Genomic DNA, 21658 nt, shown 5'->3' with positions numbered 1-21658 from the left:
TTTCAAGTGCACATGAAACATTCATCAAGATAAATCATTTGCTGGGCCGTAAAATGAGTCTTGATAAATTTTAACAAAGCATTTCTACGAATCGCAAAGGAATTAAATTAGAAATTAATAACCATAAGATATTTAGAAAATTCCTAAATATTAAAAAATTAAACAATATACTTCTAGATCACCCATGGAACAAAAATGAAATCACAAGGAAATTAGGAAATATTTCAAACAATGATAATAAAAATGTAGCATATCAAAATTTGTGGTATGCAGATAAACTAGTGTTTACAGGGAAATTTATAGTGCTAAACACATAGAAAGGAAGAAAGGCTTACAATAAATAATCCAACTTTCTACTTTAAAAGGCTGGAAAATGGTGGTCGAATTAAACTAAAAGCTAGTAGAAAAAAAAGGAAATAATAAAGATAATACTGGAAAGCAATGAAATAGAAAATAAACCATAGAGAAAATTAACAAAGCCTAAAGTTGGTTCTTTACTTAATAAAATGGATAAGCCCATAGTAAGATCAAGATAAAAAAAAGGGGAAATAGAAATTGGTTTTATCATCCATGAAAGAGGGGATATCACTACGGATCATGCAGACATCAAAGGGATAAGGAAATTTAAAACAATGAGAAGGGACAGTAGTCTTGGTTCTAGCTGAGATGGATTAAGCATACTGCATCTGTCTCTCTCACTGACTGTTCCTATAAAACCTGCACAGAATGCATGCATAGAGTAGCTATCCGACAATTCTGAAAAATAAACAGTAGCAGGCAGATTGAGGAAGATGAGAATTCAAAGTACCAGCAAGTGAGCAGTGAGTCTACTGTTTTCCCTCCAGTATCCCCTGACCTGAACTCAAGGCAATTCAAAACTCAAAAGTGGCTACTGGGGAGTAGACAGGGAAAGCTCTACGAGAAGCCCTATAGCTGTGGCTCAAAGACCTTTTTTTCTTCTTTTCTTTTCTCCGCTCTCTGTACCCCCATGTCCATGATGAAATCCTGAGGTGGATTTCGGTAATTAATAGAACTCAGTGATTAACAGAACTAGTGCACAGAAAATTAATAAGAATATAGAAGAACTGAACAACATCAGCAACCAAATAGATCTAATTGACTCACTACCCAACAGCAGCAAAACAGACATTCTTTTGAAGTGCACGTGAAACATTCTCCAAAAGAGAACGTATTCTGAGTCATAACATAAACTTTAACGAATTTAAAAGAACTGAAATCATATAAAGTATGTTCTCTGACGATATGGAATTAAAGTAGAAATCAGTAACAGAAAAACACCAGGAAAATCTCCCAACAACTGAAAATTAAACAACACATTTCTCAATTGCCAAGATATGGAAGCAACCTAAGTATCCATCAACAGACGAATGAATAAAGAAGATGTGGTCTATATTTACAATGGAATATTACTTAGCTATAAAAAAAATGAAATTTTGCCATTTGCAGTAACATGGATGGACTTAGAGGACATTCGGCTAAGTGAAATAAGTCAGACAGGGAAAGACAAATACTGTACGATATCACTTATATGTAGACTCTAAAAAATACAACAAACTAGTGGATAAAAAAAAAAAAAAAAAGAAGCAGATTCACAGATATAGAGAATAAACTAGTGGTTACCAGTGGGGAGAGGGAAGGGGTGAGGGGCAATATAGGGGTAGGGGATTAAGAAGTACAAACTATTCGTTACAAAATAAGCTACAAGGATGTATTGCACAACATGGGGAATATAGCCAATATTTTACAATAACAATAAATGGAGTATAACCTTTAAAAACTGTGAATCACTATATTGCATACCTGTAATTTATATAATATTGTGCAGCAACTATACTTCAATAAAAATAAAATTTTTTAAATTAAAAAAAATCCCCTACATTTCTAAATAACCCATGGGTCATAAAGAAAATCTCAAGTGAAATTATAAAATATTTTGGACTAAATGAAAATGAAAACATATCAAAATTTGTGGTATCTAGCTAAAGTTGTTCTTAGAAATTTATAGCATTAAATGTTTATATTAGGGAAGAAGGTCTTAATCAACATTCTAAGCTTCCCCCGTAAGAAATTAGAAAAAAGAAAAGAAAAATAATCCAAAGCAAGCAGAACATAAGTATTAATAAGGGCAGAAATCAGTGAAATAAAAAATTGGAAAATAATAGAAAAAAAATGAAACAAAAACCCAGTTCTTTGAAAAGAATTAACTGATAAACTCCTAGCAACACTTACCAAGAAAAAAAAGAGAGTGAAAGAACAAACAAATTACCCATATCAGGAATGAAAGAGAGGGTATCACTACAAACTCTGCAGACATTACAAGGATAATAGGGAGCTACTATAAACAACTCTTCACATATAAATCCAACAACTTAGATAAAATGGACCGATACCTCAAAAACCACAAACCACCAAAACTCACTCAAAATAAAATACATAACATTAAAGAAATTGAACTGTAGTTTAAAATATTCCAGAAAAGAAATCTCCAGGCCAAGATAATTTTACTGGAGAACTCTAACCAAATATTTAAATAAGAAATAATGACAATTCTACACAATCTCTTCCAGAAAACAGAAGAGGAGGGAACACTTCCCAATTTATTTTATGGAGCTAACAGACCAAAAAAAAAAAAAAAAAAGTAAAAGAAGAAAAAAAACCCTATAAACTAACATCTCTTATGAACACAGACATAAAAATCCTCAACAACACATTAGCAAGTTGAATCCAGCAATGCATGAAAACAACAATACATCATGGCTAAGTGGGGTTTATTCCAGGAATGTAAGACTGGCTCAAGATAAAAAAATTAATCAATGTTGGGACTTCCCTGGCAGTCCTCTGCACTTCCACTGCAGGGGGCATGGGTTTGATCCCCAGTCCAGGAACTAAGATCCTGCACGTCGTGAGGTGTGGCCAAAAAATAAAAATAAAAATAAAAATAATCAATGTAATCCACCATATTAACAGTCTAAAGTGGAAAAACTATATGATACTATCAACTGATACCAAAAAAGCACTTGACAAAGTTCAACATCCATTCATGATTAAAAACAACTCTCAGCAAACTAGGAATAGAAGTGAACATCTTCAACCTAGTAAAGAATATCTACAAAAACCCTACAGCTAACACCATACTTAATGATAAAAGACTGGAATGTTTCCCCTTTAAGACTGGAAACAGGGCAAGGATATCTATTCTCTCCACTCCTGTTCAACACTGTACTAGAAATCCTAGCCAGGCCATAAGGTAAGAAAAAGAAATAAAAGGCATAAAGATTGGAAAGAAGGAAGTAAAAACCATCTTTATTTGAAGATGACATACTTGTTTGATGAAAATCCTACAGAATCAACAACAAAAATCCTTACTAGAATTTATAAGGCACCCAAGCAATTCAATGAGAAAGGAAAGTCTTTCAATAAATAGTGTAGTAACTAGATGTGCATATGGGGAAAAAAACCTAGTGCCCATCACGTAGCACACTCAAAAGTTAATTTGAAACGGATCATGGAACTATACACAAAGCTAAAGCTATAAAGCTTTTAGAAAAAACTTAGGAGAATATCTTTGTGACCTGAGAGTGCATGAAAATTTCTTATATAGGACACAGAAAGCAAAAACCATAAAAGAAAAATTGATAAGCTTCATCAAAATTAAGTTTTTTCACTAATCAAAAAACACTATCAAGAAAAAGAATAGGCAAGTTTCCAGACTATATAAAGCATTCCTACAACACAATAGTAAAAACATAAATAATCCCATTTCTTAAACGGGAGGAAGGCAAAAACTTGAACAGACTCTCCATAAAGAAACATACAAGAATGACCAATAAGCATTTGACAAAGTGCTTGACATGCTTAATCATCAGAGAAATGCAAATTAAAACCGCAATAAGAAATCACAACATAGTCATTAGAGTGGCTAAAATTTAAAAGACAGATAGCACCAAATGTTGACAAACGTGGAGCAATTGGTACTTTCATTCATTGTTGGCTTAAATGTACAAAAGATACAATCACTTTAAATAAAGACTTTGGAGTTTCTTATAAAGTTATACATAGATCTACCCTTTGACCTAGTAATCCTTCTAGGTAATTATCCAAGAGAAATGAAAACTATGTCTGCAAAAAGACTTGTACAGGAATGTTCATAAGAGCTTTAATCACAATAGCAATAAAAGAATAAAAACTGGGAACAACCCAAATATCCATCAACAGGAGAATGATAAAAAAAAAACCCTGCAGTGTATTTGTACAATGGAACACAATTCAGCAATAAAGAAGAACAAACAACTGATATACCCAACAACATGAATGAATCTCACAGATACAATACTGAACTAAAGAAGTCAGACTCAAAAGAATATATACTATATTATTCCATTTGCACAAACTGCTCTAAGATGGAAAAAGTCAGAGTCAGGATAGTGGATGCCTTGGGGAGGGATGCAGGGAGCAGGACGGTAATTGCCTAGGAATGGGCAGGAGGGAACCTTGGGGAAATATCAGAAAGCTCTATATTGTGATAGGGATATGGATTACACAGGTGCATTTATTTGTCAGAATTGTACAGTTAAGATTTTAGCATTTGAATGCATGTAACTTTAATCTTAAAAAAAGAAAAAGTGGGGCTCAATAAGAAAAAAAATAGGACATAGAATGAGATAAATAACCCAATCACATTCAAACAGATTTTAAATGCATGTATTTAAAAAAAATCCCTTCTTGGAACTTCCCTGGCAGTCCAGTGGTTAAGATTCCCGTGTTTCCACTGCAGGGGGCGCGGGTTAGATCCCTGCTCGGGGAACTAAGATCCTGCATGCCACACAGCACGACCAAAATTTTTTTTAAATAAAAATTACAAAAAAATTTAGAAATCCCTTCTTTACAAGGAAACAAACTAACAAAAGATGGTGGATAGACGAATGGGAGGTGAGCATAGGGATAAAGGGACAAGTAAATAAACAAAACAGTCAAAGGCTTTGAATGAACCAAGTATGATACAACATCCCGAACCAATGATTTTGATTAAATCAACATGAAATCCAAAAAAGAAAAAACAATAATCAATTGTTGTTAGCTGCCCTATTTTTTTAATCTCTTTAGTGTTATGTAGTACTGCTTTAAGCCTTAGGTTAATGCAAAAAGAACAAGGGCAGTCTTAAGAAGTAGTTGTATTAAAATAATAGCTAATGCGTACTGACTCCTGTGTGATAAACACCACTCGTGGATCCACTTTCGTGGATCCTTTCATTTAATCCTCACAATGATCCGCTGGTAGGTACTATTATGAAAACACCATTTTTTTAATGGGGAAACTGAGGCTTAGGGTGATTAGAGTGACTAGATGGGAGTCACATATATAATAAAGGAGACCCCAGGATCTAAACAGTGTCAGCCAGATTCCCCAACGTATACTCTTTATTCATTATTATTGCTTTAAAATTTTATTTATTTTTGGCTGCGTTGGGTCTTCGGTGCTGCACGCGGGCCTTCCCTAGTTGTGGCAAGCGGGGGCTACTCTTCGTTGAGGTGTGTGGGCTTCTCCTTGCAGTGGCTTCTCTTGCTGTGGAGCACAGGCTCTAGGCACGCAGGCTTCAGTAGTTGTGGCTCACATAAACCCACGTAATGTAAAACTTACCATCATAACCATTTTTAAGCGTACAGTATAGTAGTGTTAACTATATGCACACTGTTGTGCAACACATCTCTAGAACCTTTTTAACTTGCAAAACTGAAACTTATACCCATTAAACATCCTTTTGTTTCTGCCTCTCCACAGCCCCTGGCAACCACCCTTCTACCTTTTGTTTCTAAGAGTTTGACTACTCTAGATACCTCATATAGGTGGAATCATGCAGTATTTGTCTTTTCGTGACTGGCTCATTTCACTTTGGAGAAATGTCTATTTAAGCCTCTACCCAGTTTTTAATCGGGTTGTTTTGTTGTTGTTGTCATTGTGAGTTGTAAGAATTCTTTACATATTCTGGATATTAATCCCTTATCAGATATATGGTTGGCAAATGTTTTCTCCCATTCCACAGGTTGCCTTTTCATTTTGTTGACTGTTTAAGCCTGATGTAGTCCCACTTATCTACTTTTGCTTCTGTTGCCTGTGGGGTTGGCGTCATAGCCAAGAAATCATTGCCGAATCCGATGTGATGAAGCTCCAAAGCATACTCTCGTAAAGGTGTTTATCAAACCGCGGTCGCAAACCTACCAGTAGGTCAGAAAATTAATTTAGTGGACTGTAATGGGTATTTTTAAAAGAATAGAATGAGTCACTATATGCAGTGTGGCTAAGCACTGTTTTAGAAACTTTTCTCCAGTTGTCTGTGTGTGTATGTGACGGACTATGAAATAAAATGAATTTCTACTATGGGCTACGGTTAGAAATTTGAAAAACATTCCCCTACTCTACACTGCACTTGGACCAAGCAAAGACCCAACAACGCGGAAGATTTTCCAGTAGTTATAGCAGAGTCATCACATAGCTCTTGGTGGGCCTAAGTATGATGAACACAAAAGAACCTGTGTTAGCATTGCTGGTACTACATTCATGTGGCAACTTAGTTTCTAGAAAAATAGAAAATCAACTGTCATATTAAATTAATATTTTATGCAAATTTTATTGGTGCTACTTGTTTTGTTTTGCAGTTGCATAAGAGCTATATCGGTGTAAAGACTTTATATCTGGTTTTATGCTTGTATATATTTATACAAATAATTTAAGTTTACAATTGGAATCTAAAAGAGCTTTCTTTCTTTCAAAAGGTGTCCGTACAACAATGGAGTTTGAAAAACACTGTTTAGGTCGTGGACTGGGTTCAACAATATCCCCCCCAGGGCTTCCCTGGTGGCGCAGTGGTTGAGAATCTGCCTGCCAATGCAGGGGACACGGGTTCGAGCCCTGGTCTGGGAAGATCCCACATGCCGCGGAGCGACTAGGCCCGTGAGCCACAATTGCTGAGCCTGCGCATCTGGAGCCTGTGATCCCCAACAAGAGAGGCCGCGATAGTGAAATGCCCGCGCATCGCGATGAAGTGTGGCCCCCGCTTGCCGCAACTAGAGAAAGCCGTCGCACAGAAACGAAGACCCAACACAGCCATAAGTAAATAAATTAATTAAATAAAATAAAATTTAAAAAAAAGAATATGCTCTTTAAAAAAAACAAAACAAAAAACAATATCCTCCCCAAAATTCATGTACACCCACAGCCTCAGAACGTGACCTTATTTGGAAATAGGATCTTTGCAGATCTCAAGTTAAAATAAGCTCATACTGGATTAGGGTGAGCCCTAAATCCAATGACTGGTGTCCTTATAAAGCCATGTGAAGAAACACAGAGGAGAAGCACTGGAAGAAGTCCATGTGATGACAGGGGCAGAGATTGGAGTTACGCTGCCACAAGCCAAGGAATGCCAAGGATTGCCAGCAACCACTAGAATCTAGCAAGAAGCAAGGAAGGATCCTCCCTAGAGAGCCCTCACATGGAGCATGGCCCTGCCAACACCTTGTTTTCAGATCTCTAGCCTCCAGAACTGTGAGAGGATAGATTCGTGTTTCAAGCCACCGAGTTTATGGTAATTTGTTACAGCAGCCCTACAGAAACTAACACAACAGGTGGTAACCTGCCCAAAAGAGGGGATGCATAAGACGGCCTTTCTAAAAGCCCTAAAGGTATAGGTCTAGACTCCTAACAGTATGCCATTCCACAACTTGGGCTTCACAAGTGGGGAAATCGAGGCCCAGAGAGGGTAAGTGGCTTACTCAAAGGGCCATAGTAAGTCAGGTGCAGAGAAGGGACCAGAAAGCCAGACTCCTACCTCACCCCCCACCCCACCCCCCCACCAGTTTGGCCCTCAGGGAAGGCAGACTGCTCTACTTACCACAGTGCTGGTGACTGTGTTCACTGCAGAGGTGGACTTGGCTTCCCTGATTCTGGAGACGGGTTTACTGAGCTCTGGCCTGGAGTAGCTGAGAAGGCTTGAATTCCTCAAGTCAGTAATAGAGCTGTAAGGCCTCACAGATGTAGGCTTATGGGGAGCAGGGCCAGCCTCCTCCCTGGGGGCCTCCTGCTCGAGGCTGCTGTCTGTCTCCTTTTTCTTTGTGTCTCTGATGCTCGACAGCAAGTCGGGTGTGCAGGACACTAATGTCAATGGCTGGAGGTACTGGGAAGGAGGAAACCAAACATACAGCCCATGGGAACCCAGCTCTGTCCACTTCCGGATCATCTGCACCCAAGGGTAGGTGCAAAGGAGATGAGGAGGAGAGGAAAGCAATCAGAATCAAAGTCTCTCTAATCGGGGGCTCTTAACCTGGGGTTCAAGGACCCCTAAAGGGCTCATGGATGGTCTCACGGGGCCTTTGAGCCACTTAAAACTGCAGTTTTAAAATTGTATCTTTGCATACGTTATGGCAAGAGATTCCATAGCTTTTATCAGATTCTCGAAGGGTCTATGACCCTAACAAAGTTATTTTTTTAAAAAATAAAAAATAAAAATAAAAACCTGCTCTAAACCTGTCCCTTCAGGTAAGTCTTTGAGAAGGAGATAGACTGAAAAGTCAACTGCATCTTTCCAGTGAGCCAGAAGAGAGAGCTAGGCAGAGAAGGGGGGGATCCAGAGATTCAGATGATAGGACAACTGGATAGCTGGCCCCAGCCTAGAGGCTGGTCCACGCTTTGAGCAGAGAGCAGGCTGGAAGCACCAGCTGTGTTCAGTCACCCCGTGTAGTGTTCTGAGGTCCTGCCTCCCAGAAGCTCTGCCCTGGGGCCTCCTCTCTCAGCTGTGCCCCTGGCCTGCTGGAGGGGAGCATTCCAACCCAGACTAGAGTTGGGGACCATGACCACAGGTAGTCTTAGAGCCTACTCCCTACATGGGGATGGTGGTCAGCCTCCCAGCTGCTTTTACTCCAACTGAAGGAAGAAGGGCAGACCAGCAAGAGTCCTCTCTGCCTGGATGGAGGGATCCTCTGAAGGCCTCCGGGCTCCTTGTGACTTCCGGGCTCCCCTCCCGGGGCCCAGCCCTCCATGCGGCCCCATTCCTTCAGTGTGCCTGAGCTCTCAGGAGTGGTCTCCTCAGCATCCCCCCCTGGACTGGCCCCAGCCAGGGAAGGGTGCTGGGCATGCGCGCTCCCCTCCCGTCCAGGTTTACTTGTTTGGAGGCCGGGTTGGTGGCGGTCTTGCACTTCTGCCTTTGTTTCTGTCGCCAGCTCTGCATGCTCTTGCCTCTCGCTCGCTCGCCTGCTGATTCCCCCTGCATTTCTACCCTCTTATCTTTCGTTTGGAAGGATATTTTCTCCTGTTTCAGCCTCAGCTCCTGGATCAGCTGCCTGCCCAGTGAGGAACAGTCATGTAGGTTAGGGATGGGCTGGGAATGTGGACACTCTCCTTGAGGGCAATGCGACGCCCTGCCCTGCCCACCTCATAGGGTGGAGTGGCGGGCTGCACCCCACTCACCACACCCCACCTCTCTCCTCACTTCCTAGTAGGCCAGATCCCACAACTGGCAGGTGCTGGGAAGAAGGTCTGGGTAGGAGGCTAAAGTTAGGGGCTCCTAACTTTGGACCCCTTCATATGCTGGGCCTCTCTGGCCAATGATGTGACAGAAATAACTCAGTCACATGACTCAGGAGACAGGGGTTCTAGAGCCTCTTCTGTGGTTATCTGCTGTACGATCCTTTTTCTGCTCCATGAAATGAGGTGGAGGGCGGGGAATGGACCGGATGGGATGAGCCCCTTCCGGTCCTTAGATTTGACACCTGCATGAATCCAGGAGGCAGCCCTGAGGGGCTGGGCATTCTGGAGTGGGGTGGGGGTGCCTGTCTCACGGGTGAGTTTCTAGAAACAGCCTCATATCCACTTAACAACATCCCACACCAAAGAATCTTACGATTCCTGGTCCTTGGGAGACCAAAGCAACTTCAAGGCTGCTCCAAGGTTACCCCGCAGGTCAAGCAAACCCCTCTTCCCCCAACACCCTGCTCCCCTAGGCCCAGGAGCCTTCCTACCGGGCATACACCTCCCGAGCCCTGGAGGCAACTGTATTCTGGAAGAGGGAGTTGTTGTCCTGGAAAAACTTCTCATACTTCTCCGAATTCACACTGGGATAAATCAGGCGGAAACCTCCACAGTTTTCCTTTTCATACTTGTCAGTTTTCTCTAGAAGCATGGCCTGAAAGCCCTTGACTTCCTCCTTCCTGTTGGGAAGCAGAACACAGGGCTGCAGTTGGGGTTTCCTGGGACCAAGCTTGGAGAGGACATGGCCTTTCCAAGGACATGGATGTCATCTAGGGCCAGACGGAGGCCTCGCACGCCAACAGCGGCCAGTCAGCATTTCCTAAATAAATGAACGCATGAACGTTTCCCTGAAAGGAGATTCTAGCCCTCCCGGGACAGCAAGTGTCATAATGCACTGAGAGCTGGTTGGAACGGTCTTCCTGACAGCTCACCAAATTCTCTCCCATTACAAGTAGAGCCTATTTCCCTCTTGGCTTTGTTCTGACGAGGCAGACTGTCGCCATCTTCCCAATCACAGCCCCTGCTACCCTTCTCTGGCGAACTGGCAGCTTGTGTTTTGCTAAATTTGAGGGCTTCATGGATGAGCTTGATGAGCTTTTATGAGCTGTGATGATCTCATTCTTCCTCACAGCCCCCCGGGGAGGTGGAGGTCAGGGAGTGAGGAACGATAAGCCCCTTTTACAGCAGGGAAACCAGGAGCCCCTGAGCCACCCAGGGCCAAGTCATGACGAGGAGACTGATCCAGAGGAGGGCCCTGGCCGCCCCTTAGCTGACGCTGCCTCCTTCTCCAGGAGTTTAATGGAAGGCAGCCTGGAATACCAGGCAGCCCACCCACCAGGCTCTGTGTCCAGACCTGCCACTTACCAGCGAGGTGACCTGTACAAGGCAGTTCCCCTTCCAGAGTCTTGGTCTTCTTAGCTCCAAAAACAGGACCATACAACACCCCACGCTACCACCTACCCATCCCCCTTCCAGGGAAGACAGTGCACATGAACACGCTCTGAGAAACACAGTGCCATCCAAACAGAGATGCCATGCCCCGGTTCCAGAAGCTCAGTCCCGAAGGATCAGGCTGGCTCTGCTCATGAGGAGGACAGCGGGCCACCGTGGGATCTGAAAAGCAACAAAGCCATCTCCTTGACCAGGCTCCGGGTCTTCCTTCTCTCTCTACAGAGGAAGGCCTCTGTTAAAAGGCAAATGTTACCCAGCAGGGAGCAGGGCGACACAGGCTCCCGCCAACACAGTGGCAAGGGGAGGATGGACAAATCTTCTTTTTTGTATAGATAAATGGTTTTACTTTTGAATTGGTAATCCCTGGATGTTCATATGATATTAATAAACTCATATCCATCACATGTATTTATGTCTATAATTTAATCTCCTATTTTTAGGAACAAAGGAATAGCCACAGTAAAACTGTTCAAACTGCCACATCCTGCCAATATATATTAATTTTCCAAATAGGATTATCATTTGTTAGAATTGACCCATTACTGTACCTGGTCTCCCGAGAACGACACTGCTGCAGGAACCGCGCCCGTTGTCTCTCCTCCTCCAAGACTTTCTTTTTGTCACAGCTTCTCAGGTTGATCAGGACCAAAGTGTCATACAGCAGACTGTCCTTTACCTCTTTATCCAACCAGGAGTCAGTGGAGAAGCTCGGAGAGTGGTTGACCTGTGAGGGCAAGACAGCAGCTGGGGAGGCTGGGCAGGGTGCAAGCAGGGCGTGAGGCGAAACGGCCCCTCCAGGGAACCACCCGAGCCCACCTGGGTCGGGGCCCTGGCTACCAAGATGAGTGGAAAGGAGAGGGAGAGAGGGTCTAGACTGGAGCCACAGTGAAGAAAGGAGGAAGCAGAACCCCCTCCAGTTTAACTAGCTTTCATTTTAGTCCTGTCTTCCTGAGAAGCACGGCAGGGGGCGGGGGGGCTGCCTTTGGTTTCCCCTCCACCGGGTGTGCGTGTGCCCTGTCCCGTGCACTGTGCATCCCAGAGAGCCGATGGAAGGGGACAGTCCAAAGGGCCAGGCTGGGAGGTGGGGAGGGGAAAGGAGTGATGCATTCGGGATCCCGACCGGGGTTGACGGGGAGACTGGTGGGAGGACGGAGAGGACTCATTTCTGCCCACAGAAGAGTCTATGTTATTCAGAGGCACTGTGTGACATTTGAAGGTTTCCAGCAGTTTCTGAAGGCCTGCTCCTGGTGGCTTATTCTGCTCTTCGGGTGAGAGCTCCAAACGGCCATATTCTCCTTCCCATCCACACTTGGGAATAAGGGCTGGGAATGGAGGAAAGGTAAGGCCCCAGGAATCTGATCTGTAAATCTGGGTCTTGCGCTCTGAGGGCTGACTCTGTGTCACTGGCAGCTGTCACCATCACCTCTGACTTGTACCGCAGCCCCACTCCCACCCCCACTCACGGCGTGCACCCTGAATGGCCATGGGAGAGGGCTGCTTGCACAGGTCCAATCGGGAAGAGAAGAGGCCACCCAGGAGCTTCTCTTCCTCCTCTTCCCACCACCCCATGGGTCTGAGGGAGGCAAGAAACTCACTGAGTGGCTCCCCACCCATTCCCGTGCCCACAGACACCGGGCCGCTCTCCGTTGGTGCTTGGAACTGAGTGGTCCAGGCCCCTGAGAACCAAGCCTGGCGGCTCCTGTCTGATCTTCAACATCCTCCACCCAGCTTTGGCGAAGAACCACCCCTTTCTGGGAGATGACTCTGTTATGAAAGGTAGAGCTGTCTTTAGAATCACTCTGGGCCTGAGATCAGAGCTTCTAAGTCTGGGTGGACCTCAAGAAGGCACAAGGAATTCTCTAATTCCCGGCCGTCTACCTCCCTCTGGTGGCCACTTTTCAGCAAAGGGAGAAGCCCCAGGCAGCAAGCGCCTCAGGGGACAGTGGCTTGGGAAGTGGATTACAACCTCCTGGCTGAGCAGGAGGGTGGAAGGATGGGTCCGGCTGGCTGACCCTGGTAACAGGCGCCAGTTTCACCCCTCGCCCCAAGCCCGCACCTCCAGCAGCCAGGGCTTGAGTTTGTGATCCAGCAAAATGTCGAAGCCCAGGATTTCAAAGCAGGCGCTGTTGAGTGTGTGATTGGGGAAGCAGGTGTGGTAGTTATGCTTGATGATGGGGTGAGCCGAGATGAGCGTCTTGATGATGATGTCCTCGATATCTCTCCAGATCTGCCCCACGTTGTAGCCGTGGCTCTCCATGTACACGTTGAAGGTGGAGAGCTTCCTGGAAGGGAACCACGGGCCATGAGGCAGGGCAGCCCACCTCTGGTCATCTAAGGCCATGGCACGCTGGAAACCAGAAACGTCTGGAGAAGATAAGGCCCCAAAGCCAGTGGGGTGGGACACCCAGGAGCCAGGGTGATACCAGGGCTGTGTCGGCTCAGGAGGACCTTGCAGGAGCCACAGGGCCATACTCCTCAAGCCTCCACAGTCCTGGAGTGGGCAAAGGTATACTGACATGTAAGCCCTGGCCTGGGCACTTTCACTGTAACATAGGAAGCACCTGTGGGCTGGGGCAGGGATTCAGTATCCCAGGTGGAAAGCGGAATGGATGAATAAAAAATTTTTTTAAAAAACACCCTACATCATGGCTTTGCTTTGGTGGTAATGGTTTCTCAGCCTGTGGTGTTCATTAGAAGCACTTAAGGAGCCTTTAAAGGCCACCCATACCTGGGTTCCACCTCAGCTATCTGAGGGGATATTCTGAGGACACTAAAGACAGAAATTTTGTTAATTTTGTTCATTGTTAACCCCCTAAAGGGCTGACCAGAGGGAAAAGGAAACCCCAGGGCATCTCCACAGATAGGGTTACCAACTGTCCCAGGGCAAACCAGACAGTCTGATTTTAGAGCTGAAAGTCCCACATCCCAGGAAACCCCTCAGTCACAGGCAAACCTAGATGGCTGGTCACCCTATCACAGAAATCAGAGGATATCTACCCCATGCGGAGAGGTTTGTGAGGAAACATCTGAGGAAATGCTCCAGTCAGCTCCGAGCTGGGCAGTACAGAGACAGGGCGAATCTGACCGGTCCAAAAGGCAATGGCGGGGACAGACACTCACCCCCTCACATGCACACATGTGTGCACAGAGAGCCAAAGTGGGAAGTGGAAATATTGGAGGAGGAAATACAGGCGATGCAGGGGAATGAAGAACAAAGAGAAGAATGAGAAGACAGGAAACACGGCTCACCCAGGCCATCCAAAGAGCTAGATGGACTCCCGTCAATGGAGCCAATGCACATTTGCTAAGGGCCTGCTGGGTGTGCAAAACTCATGCAATGAGGGGATCCCAAGAAACCAGCACCTCTCTTGTGGGAAGCCTAAGGACCATTTGAGGAGTCAGCACACACGAGACAACCAAAGATGCATTTATATCACGACAGATAAACAGAGGCCACTCAATACAGAGGCACACATTTTCTACCTGCCATTGTGAAGGATGGAGTGTTGTGTGTACATGAATTTTCCAGATCGCTTGAAACCAACCTTTTCAAGTGCAAAAAAAAACACAAAACTGTTTAATTTGCCTAACTGGGAAATACATTTTCCCAAAGTAGATTATACACTCCTCTACCTTCTTATAACAGATGTTATGAATCATAACATAACCTCTTCTTGATGACTCAGGCACATCACAATGAATACACATAATTGTGCAATTTCATAATGTCCAGTGGCTAGTCCATTCAATTTAACACACCAGCTATGTGCCAGGCACCCTGAAAGATGAAGAGGACCCGGTCTCTGCCCCAGACGCCTGCCAGGTTTCCAGTTTTTCTTCTTCTTCATTGCTCCTACTGAGTCTGCAGCCTGGCGGGGATTTACTGCCGGTACAGCTGGCCTCAGGCTAGGGAGGGGGGAATTTGGGGTAGGGGAGGGACTCGTAGGAGAAGCAGATTGTCTCAAAAGGTGGGGAAGAGGAAGATGAGGAAAGGTGAAAGCAAACAGGAGGGAGAAAAGGAAAGGACTCTGCCCCGCAACATGGGAGGCACCTAGAAGGCCAGGGCACCATTCTAACCATCAAGGAACTTAAGTACCATTGGGGACACAAGGAAAACATGTGCCCCAAGCACAGAGAAGTTACGGGCTACAGCTGATGCTGACCGTGAGGGTGGTGGGAGTCCAGAGATAGAGAGGTTACTGGGGGTGGTTAGACGCGGATTCCATAGGCTTATCCTTAGAGATGGAAGCCAGTCCTCTCATCTGACAGGTGAGGAATCAGAGGCCCACAGAGAAGATGGGTTTCACCCACACTGCAGTGGTTATATGGCTGAACCAGCACCTAGAACCAGGTCAGAGAAGGCAACATGGAAGCTTAGTTTGACCAAAGGGCCTTCAAGGATGTTCTCCCATGTTTTCAGTTGGAGCTGAGCAAAGGCAGAGAGGTGGGAATGAGCAAGGCCTGTGTATCAAAAATGAGCAAAAGAGTATCCTGGGAGAACACCGTGGAGAGGATGGCACTGGCAGCACTGCTAGTGGTTAAGGGCACAGACTCCAGAGTTAATTCCAGCTCCGCCACTTCCTAGTTGTGGGAACTTGGGCAAGTTTCTTAACCTTTTTACGCCTGTTCCCCAATATGCAAAATCGGGGTGATAATAATCACGCCAACTTTATAGTGTTGTTGTGAGGATTAAATAGGTTGAGGAATGTAAATTTCTTAGAGCAGTGCCTGGCAGACAGGAAGCGCTCAACAAATAAAATGGCAACTATTAATGTAGTAATAATAATAGTGGGAAATGGGGTCTGGTCAAAGCATACAGCAAGCAGAGGAGTTTGAATTGGATTGCTCTAGGCACCTGGGAGCCACACTGGTTACCTGAGAGCAGAAGTAATGAGTATACGGAATGTGTAATAATAACAGCACCCACTTGCATAGGGGGTATTGTTTTTGAGGCCTATTCATACACATCATCTCAATAGGTCCTTATGGCATATTTGTGAGGCTGGCCAGCCGGGATTCACGTTTATTGCGTCATTTTATTTATTTATTTATTTTTGGGCTGCGCCGTGCGGCTTGCGGGATCTTAGTTCCCCCGACCAGGGATCAAACCCGGGCCCCCTGCAGTGGAAGTGCAGAGTCCTAACCACTGGACCGCCAGGGAATTCCTCATTGCGTCATTTTAGAGAGGAGAAATCGGAGGTACAGAAAGGTTAAGCAGAGGTGGCTGGAGCTAAGAAGAGTGAGGAGGCCACGCAGCTGTCGAGGATGAGGCTGAAGCTAAGTCTGGTGGGAAGGAAGGGACGGAGGGACCTTTGAAGGAGGAAACTTCAGAATTCAATGATGTGCTGGAAAAGGAAACATCTAAGATGACACCAAACTCTCCAGTCCTGCGGGTTAGAAGTGAGAGAGGGGGAAGCTTGGACTGCTGAGGGCCCTTTGATGACATGCCTTTAGACGAAGGCGAAATCACAGTAACTACGAGCAATATCTGTGCTCTGTCACGGGTCACTTGAGTCTCAGAGTGACCCTACGAGGTGGGCAGGGCAGGGCGTCTCATTGCCCTATCCTACAGACCAAGAAATGGAAGCTCAGAGAGGTGAAGGGACTTGCTCCAGTTGACTCAGCTGGCGAGGGTCAGAGCGGGGCTGGAAGCCGGGCCTCACCGAGCCCCGATGTTCAACACGCAACCGTGCAGGAGGCCAGAGGGTGCCCACAGACCAGGTGGGCGAAGAGGAAGTGGGGGAGCCGTGGGCAAAGTCGGGTGGCCAGCGCCCTCCGACAAGGGGGAGATCGCCTCCTGCCAGCCCAACACGTCCCCTTCCAGCAGGCTTAACCTAGTGATTTTCCATTTGCTTTTTGGAACTCTGCTACCAAGGGAGTCATGACATTTCCTGTGCTTCTCTGATGCTCTGAAGCCAAACAGACTGCCTGTTTATCAGTCCTTTAAGTCTGATGCAAGAGAAAGAGCAGGGGCATCGTGACACATCACTTGAGAACCTCTGTTGGAGCAACACCCCAGGAACCACAGGCCTGGCGGGTCCTTCTACGGTGTCAGACCAGCAGTCGAGAGATATCTGTTGGTCTAGAAATGTCAGAAGGGCCAACTGTAATAAGAGTATGTTTTGGTGTGTGTGTGTGTATCCTGCTGAGGAAACAGTTCGTGTTTATCTCTCCTCCTCCCAACCTCCTAGGGTTTATGATGTGGCCTTCTTTTAATGATTAACAGCCAGAGGGCAGAGACTAAGGAGTCTCTTCTGACACCATGTGACCCAAGATGGAAACACTGATGGCGACTGACAGGGTTTGGATAGAATCTCAGAGAGCAGCTCGGAGCCCAGTAGGGAAAGAAAAGAGAAGGGAAGCCGCTTCCTTACCTCTTGCTGCCAGAGTGAGCATCTCGAAGGAAATTGGAACTGTGCTTATTAATGGAATAATTAGTCAGGTGCATGCAGATATCGTCCTGGGGAAAGAGACACAAGTCTGTGGGGTCAGGAGGAAGGGCAGCCTTCCACTTTTTCTCTGTGCCCTTCCATGGCCCCTGGGGCTTAAAGAGATGGAAGAGAAAGGGGGCGTCTTAGGGCTTACTTACACTGGCAAAACAGAGGAAGTAAGAAGGGGTATCCTACAGCCTGGAGCATAAGAAACTCCCACTCCTCCTGAGGTTGGGTGGCGCTCTGCTGAGGGGGGACTTCAGGAGCCCTGAGGGCCTGGGGATGTTGGGGGAGGGCTGGGGCTTGCCCACATCCTTCTTTCCTTGAGCACCACGGAATTGTGGCTTTGCAGTCAGGCCACGAGTCCCCACCTCACCTCTTCCTAGTTCTGTGACCTTGGACAAGTCCCTTATAACTGGATTTTAATTTCCTTATCTGTAAACTGGAGATGATAATCCCTATCTCTGAGGGCTCTTGGGAGGGTTAAACGAAAGAAGAGATACAGCCTGGCACATAGTAAACCACAGTTCAGCAAGTGACAGCCACGTCCACCATGCCTTGAGAAGGTAGGTGTAACTAGGATTTTTTACCAGCTAAGAGAGGAGGGGGAGGCAGCGTGTCCCCGAACTCACCAGGTTGTCTGGGCAGGGGTGGGAGTAGGAGGTGGTGGCAAAGCGCGCCAGTCCTTCGTCGTACACAAAAATCCTGAGAGGGTCACAGGATGTCATGAGCACGTAAATCCGCAGGTCAAACTTGAACCCGTCGATGATAAAGGGCTGGGAGGAGAGAACAGAAGCCACACGGCGTCAGAGGAGGAACCCAGACTTGAAGCCCATTAGCACCCTGTCTTGTTTTCGTGGCTTCAGCTCCAGTGTAACCTGCGTTACAGAGGCCAGGCTGGGCTAGGGTTGGGGAGGGGGACAAGGGGATTTAGGCCATGTGACCTTGTGGAAGTCACTAACCACACCAGGCCTCAGTTTCCTCATCTGTCAAATGGCATGAGTAACCACCTCCAAGAGCTTTCCTGGCAACAAGACAAAATAACATGAAAAAGTCCTGTGATGAAGGACATGTTGTCACCACTCAGGGCTTGCTACTGTCGCACTTCTGCCAGAGTTCTCCCTGCAGTTGCAGTATTGACTGCAATGCCAGCTAGGTCTCCTATGCACCTTCTAGAAGGCTCCCTCCCTGTAAAGGGCTATACCTCCAGTCATGGACAGCTGGTTACCATGATCTCTCCAGGGCTACTCCCCTCTCCCAAAGGAAGTGGGGCCTCCACAGACCCAAGGGGCTCTCCCAGCTGCCGTCTGTTAGAGGCAAGGGGCCAGCCTGGCAGCGCCAGACCAATTGACAAGAGTGCAAGGGCAAGGGCGCTCTGGCCCAGGCACATGTCACGTCTCTGCTCAAAAGGCTTGGTCCCACCAAGTCCAAGGCAGGACTTGGCTCCACCCCCACCCCACCCTCCCTTCCCTCTTTTCACAACCGGTCCAGTGGAGCTACAGCCTGAGGTTGCCATGGACGATACATAAATAATCACGATGAGGAAGTACCTTTGAGATATAGAGTTGACAGATCATATCCTCCCCTGGTTTGATTTCTTTCACTCTCCGGGTGATGAATATACCTCTCCCCTGGCAGCCCGAATCCGGCTTACAGATGTACGTCTTATTTTTTCTTGACCTGCTGTAGTTCTGCAAATCTCCCCAGCTACCAGAGCAGGAAGAGAATGAGATACACCTTTAGCAGGGGGATCAGTGAAAATGAAGGCTAGCTCTTTATTTAAAAAAAAGAAAAAAGTGACAAAAGCCCTGGAGTTGACAGACAGATGCCCAGAGATCTGGTTACAGGAGAGACAGTCGAGCACACACAGCAGAGAGAGGATGGGCTCTGGAGGGAATTCAGACCTGGATTTAAACCCCGGCAACAGCACTCACCAGCGGTGTAGCCCTTTACCAGGACTTGACCTCTCTAAGCCTCAATTCCGTCATCTACACAATGAGGACAATGACAGCTATCTCACACATGACATGATGCAGGCAAGGGGCTGGTCCATGCCGCACACCCGACAAAGGTAACCGTGATCCAAGCAGTTCGGCTTTCTGAGTTTGCAGATAAGAGGTGTGAAGCGCTCAATCTGACTCAGGCCCTGACAAATGATGTGACCTTGGATCCATCAGTCTCTTCCCCTGCTCTGGGCTTCAGCTTTTCCTCTGTAACACCTCCACTCCAGCTAGAGTGTGAGAGGGCAAATACTATCTTGAACGTAGTTTGAAGAAAGTATATTCAGAAGAAAGAAACCAACTTAAAGGATCATAAATCTCCGTCTTTCTATACTTCTTGTTTTGCATTTTAACTCAAAGGAGCATTGTTACCACTGGAGAAGTCACATGACTGCAATGTCCCTTAGTGGCCATGAAATCTGGAGGCGCCTGTCAACCCGATGGCAAACACATTTTCTTTGAAGTTGCTGCTGAGCTCTGCAAATTGTTCTAGACAAGCTAGGAAAGGCTGGGAACCCTGGGGCTCTTGGTTTGGGAAAGCACCGAGGGGGGGGGGCGGAGATGGGAGAGTGAGATTCCTGGGGGGCCTTTGTGAGTAAATATAATTCTGATGGCAATGCTTCTCTACTCCCCCACCTCATCCCAAACACCAGACTGTACCCAGGTCATGCTCACGTCATCTCACATTCCTCCTGCTTCTCGTGGTGTGGTCCAGAGTATTTTATGTACCAGGAATGGATGTCCATTTTCCAGATGGATATAGTGAGACCAGAGATGGGAAAAGGCTGACTGCCATCCACGGCACTGCCATGGGTCAGAGGTCAGGCGTCCCTCCCTGCTCCTAACCTGGGTGCTAACCATTACCTCACTCCCTCCAGAAATGCTCGAGGGCCTTAAAAATTCAGAAACTGCACAGTGAAAAGGCTGGAACAAGTTCAAAATCAACAGCTTTCAAGGTCAGAACAAATTCTCATCCCAACTGCAGGCACAGGCTCCAAGGCACCCAGCCCCTAAATGTCATCTGATTTTATAGGCAGAGCCTTGTGTTTTCTCAACCTTGGACACACCCTTTATTCCTTCTCTTCCTGAAGAGGAGAGAGAGATGGGAGACCCTATGGGAAGGGAAAGTAGCAACCAGGGAATCGGGGGCAAGAGGAAAATGTAAACTGGGGGTGGGGAGTGGAGAAAGGGGCGCAGGTGGGCACTCACTCAGCAGGAAGACACCAGGTCCTAGGGAAAAAGTGGAAATCTTTTGGGAATATCTTTAACATGCGGCTCATATTCCTGGCCAGCAAGTCCTTGCGGCAGATTTCAGTCATCCCTGGGAAGTGATTGATTTTCTGCAAAGGAAGCCGGAAGTCGTGAACAAGGGGGCCCATGGGAGTACCCATGAGCTCCCCTTGGGGACAGTCATAAGACTGGGGCACCACGGGGTAGATGCCACGCTTACACAGAGGACCAGCTCTGACCCAGATACCTGGTAACTTTTGATTTCCATCACCCGCTCCAGTGACACCGAGTAGTCAGTCCAGTAGAGAGTCCAGTCGTCGTTTTCCCCTCCCTCTCGAAGGCCATACTGTTGGGCAGCCCTACGCACTGCCATGGCAGGTGGAGAAAGAAAGGCCCGTCAGCCAGGAAGTGGGGGAGGAGCACGTGGTGGGGAGGTTATGTTTCTAGGTGCTCCCAGACCGTACACTGAAGCCAGACAACTGGACTCCTTGGGACTGGAAGCCATCTTGCCCCATCTGGACACACCGTTGCCGAGAAAGGAACACGGAGAGTGGAAAGCTCCTGCAGAACACAGCTTGTGCCCAGTGATCTCCACAGAAGGTTTTCTGGGTTGAATGTTTCACCCACTCTTGCCAGGAAGTAGGCCTCTGGCTTTCCTCCAAGCACTAGCACTGAATGTTCAGGGGATATAAACTAATCCTTAATGTCGGCCAGAGCCAAGCTTAATTAGCAAGGTAAATTGACAGAAAAAACTATGCAGTGTATTTCAAAACCATATATATGCTATCACGTCCTTCTTCCCCGGTCCCTATTAATCTTAATAACTGGGAGCTGACTCCAACACAAACTCAAATGCCTTCAAGAGCCTGGAAAGGAAGAAGTGCCTGCAGTGACCAGGAGAGTCAGGACCAAACTAAAGCACCCAAATTCGAAATGAAAATAGTGGACTTCCCTGGTGGTGCAGTGGTTAGGAATCAGCCTACCAATGCAGGGGACATGGGTTCAAG

General features: G+C 46.4%; 1 protein-coding gene across 1 annotated transcript in view; it reads right to left on the bottom strand.

Moving 5' to 3' along the window:
- Nucleotides 1-21041, bottom strand: part of TTLL6 (tubulin tyrosine ligase like 6) — a 28588-nt gene extending 7547 nt beyond the window's left edge. Inside the window, exons 1-10 of the mRNA XM_068530973.1 lie at nucleotides 20899-21041; nucleotides 20631-20761; nucleotides 18972-19128; nucleotides 18054-18197; nucleotides 17365-17450; nucleotides 13047-13272; nucleotides 11539-11714; nucleotides 10030-10218; nucleotides 9174-9351; nucleotides 7908-8189 (exon numbers count right to left, since the gene is read on the bottom strand). Of these exons, the coding sequence (XP_068387074.1) occupies nucleotides 7908-8189; nucleotides 9174-9351; nucleotides 10030-10218; nucleotides 11539-11714; nucleotides 13047-13272; nucleotides 17365-17450; nucleotides 18054-18197; nucleotides 18972-19128; nucleotides 20631-20761; nucleotides 20899-21024 (1695 nt within the window). The 5' untranslated portion in view covers nucleotides 21025-21041. The remainder of the gene's footprint in view (nucleotides 1-7907; nucleotides 8190-9173; nucleotides 9352-10029; nucleotides 10219-11538; nucleotides 11715-13046; nucleotides 13273-17364; nucleotides 17451-18053; nucleotides 18198-18971; nucleotides 19129-20630; nucleotides 20762-20898) is intronic.
- Nucleotides 21042-21658: the final 617 nt, after the last annotated feature.

Source organism: Eschrichtius robustus, chromosome 20, assembly GCF_028021215.1.
Source record: "Eschrichtius robustus isolate mEscRob2 chromosome 20, mEscRob2.pri, whole genome shotgun sequence".
NCBI classification, from domain to species: Eukaryota; Metazoa; Chordata; class Mammalia; order Artiodactyla; family Eschrichtiidae; genus Eschrichtius; species Eschrichtius robustus.
Note: the sequence above shows the minus strand (reverse complement) of the source record. Positions and strands in the feature narration are given on the sequence as shown.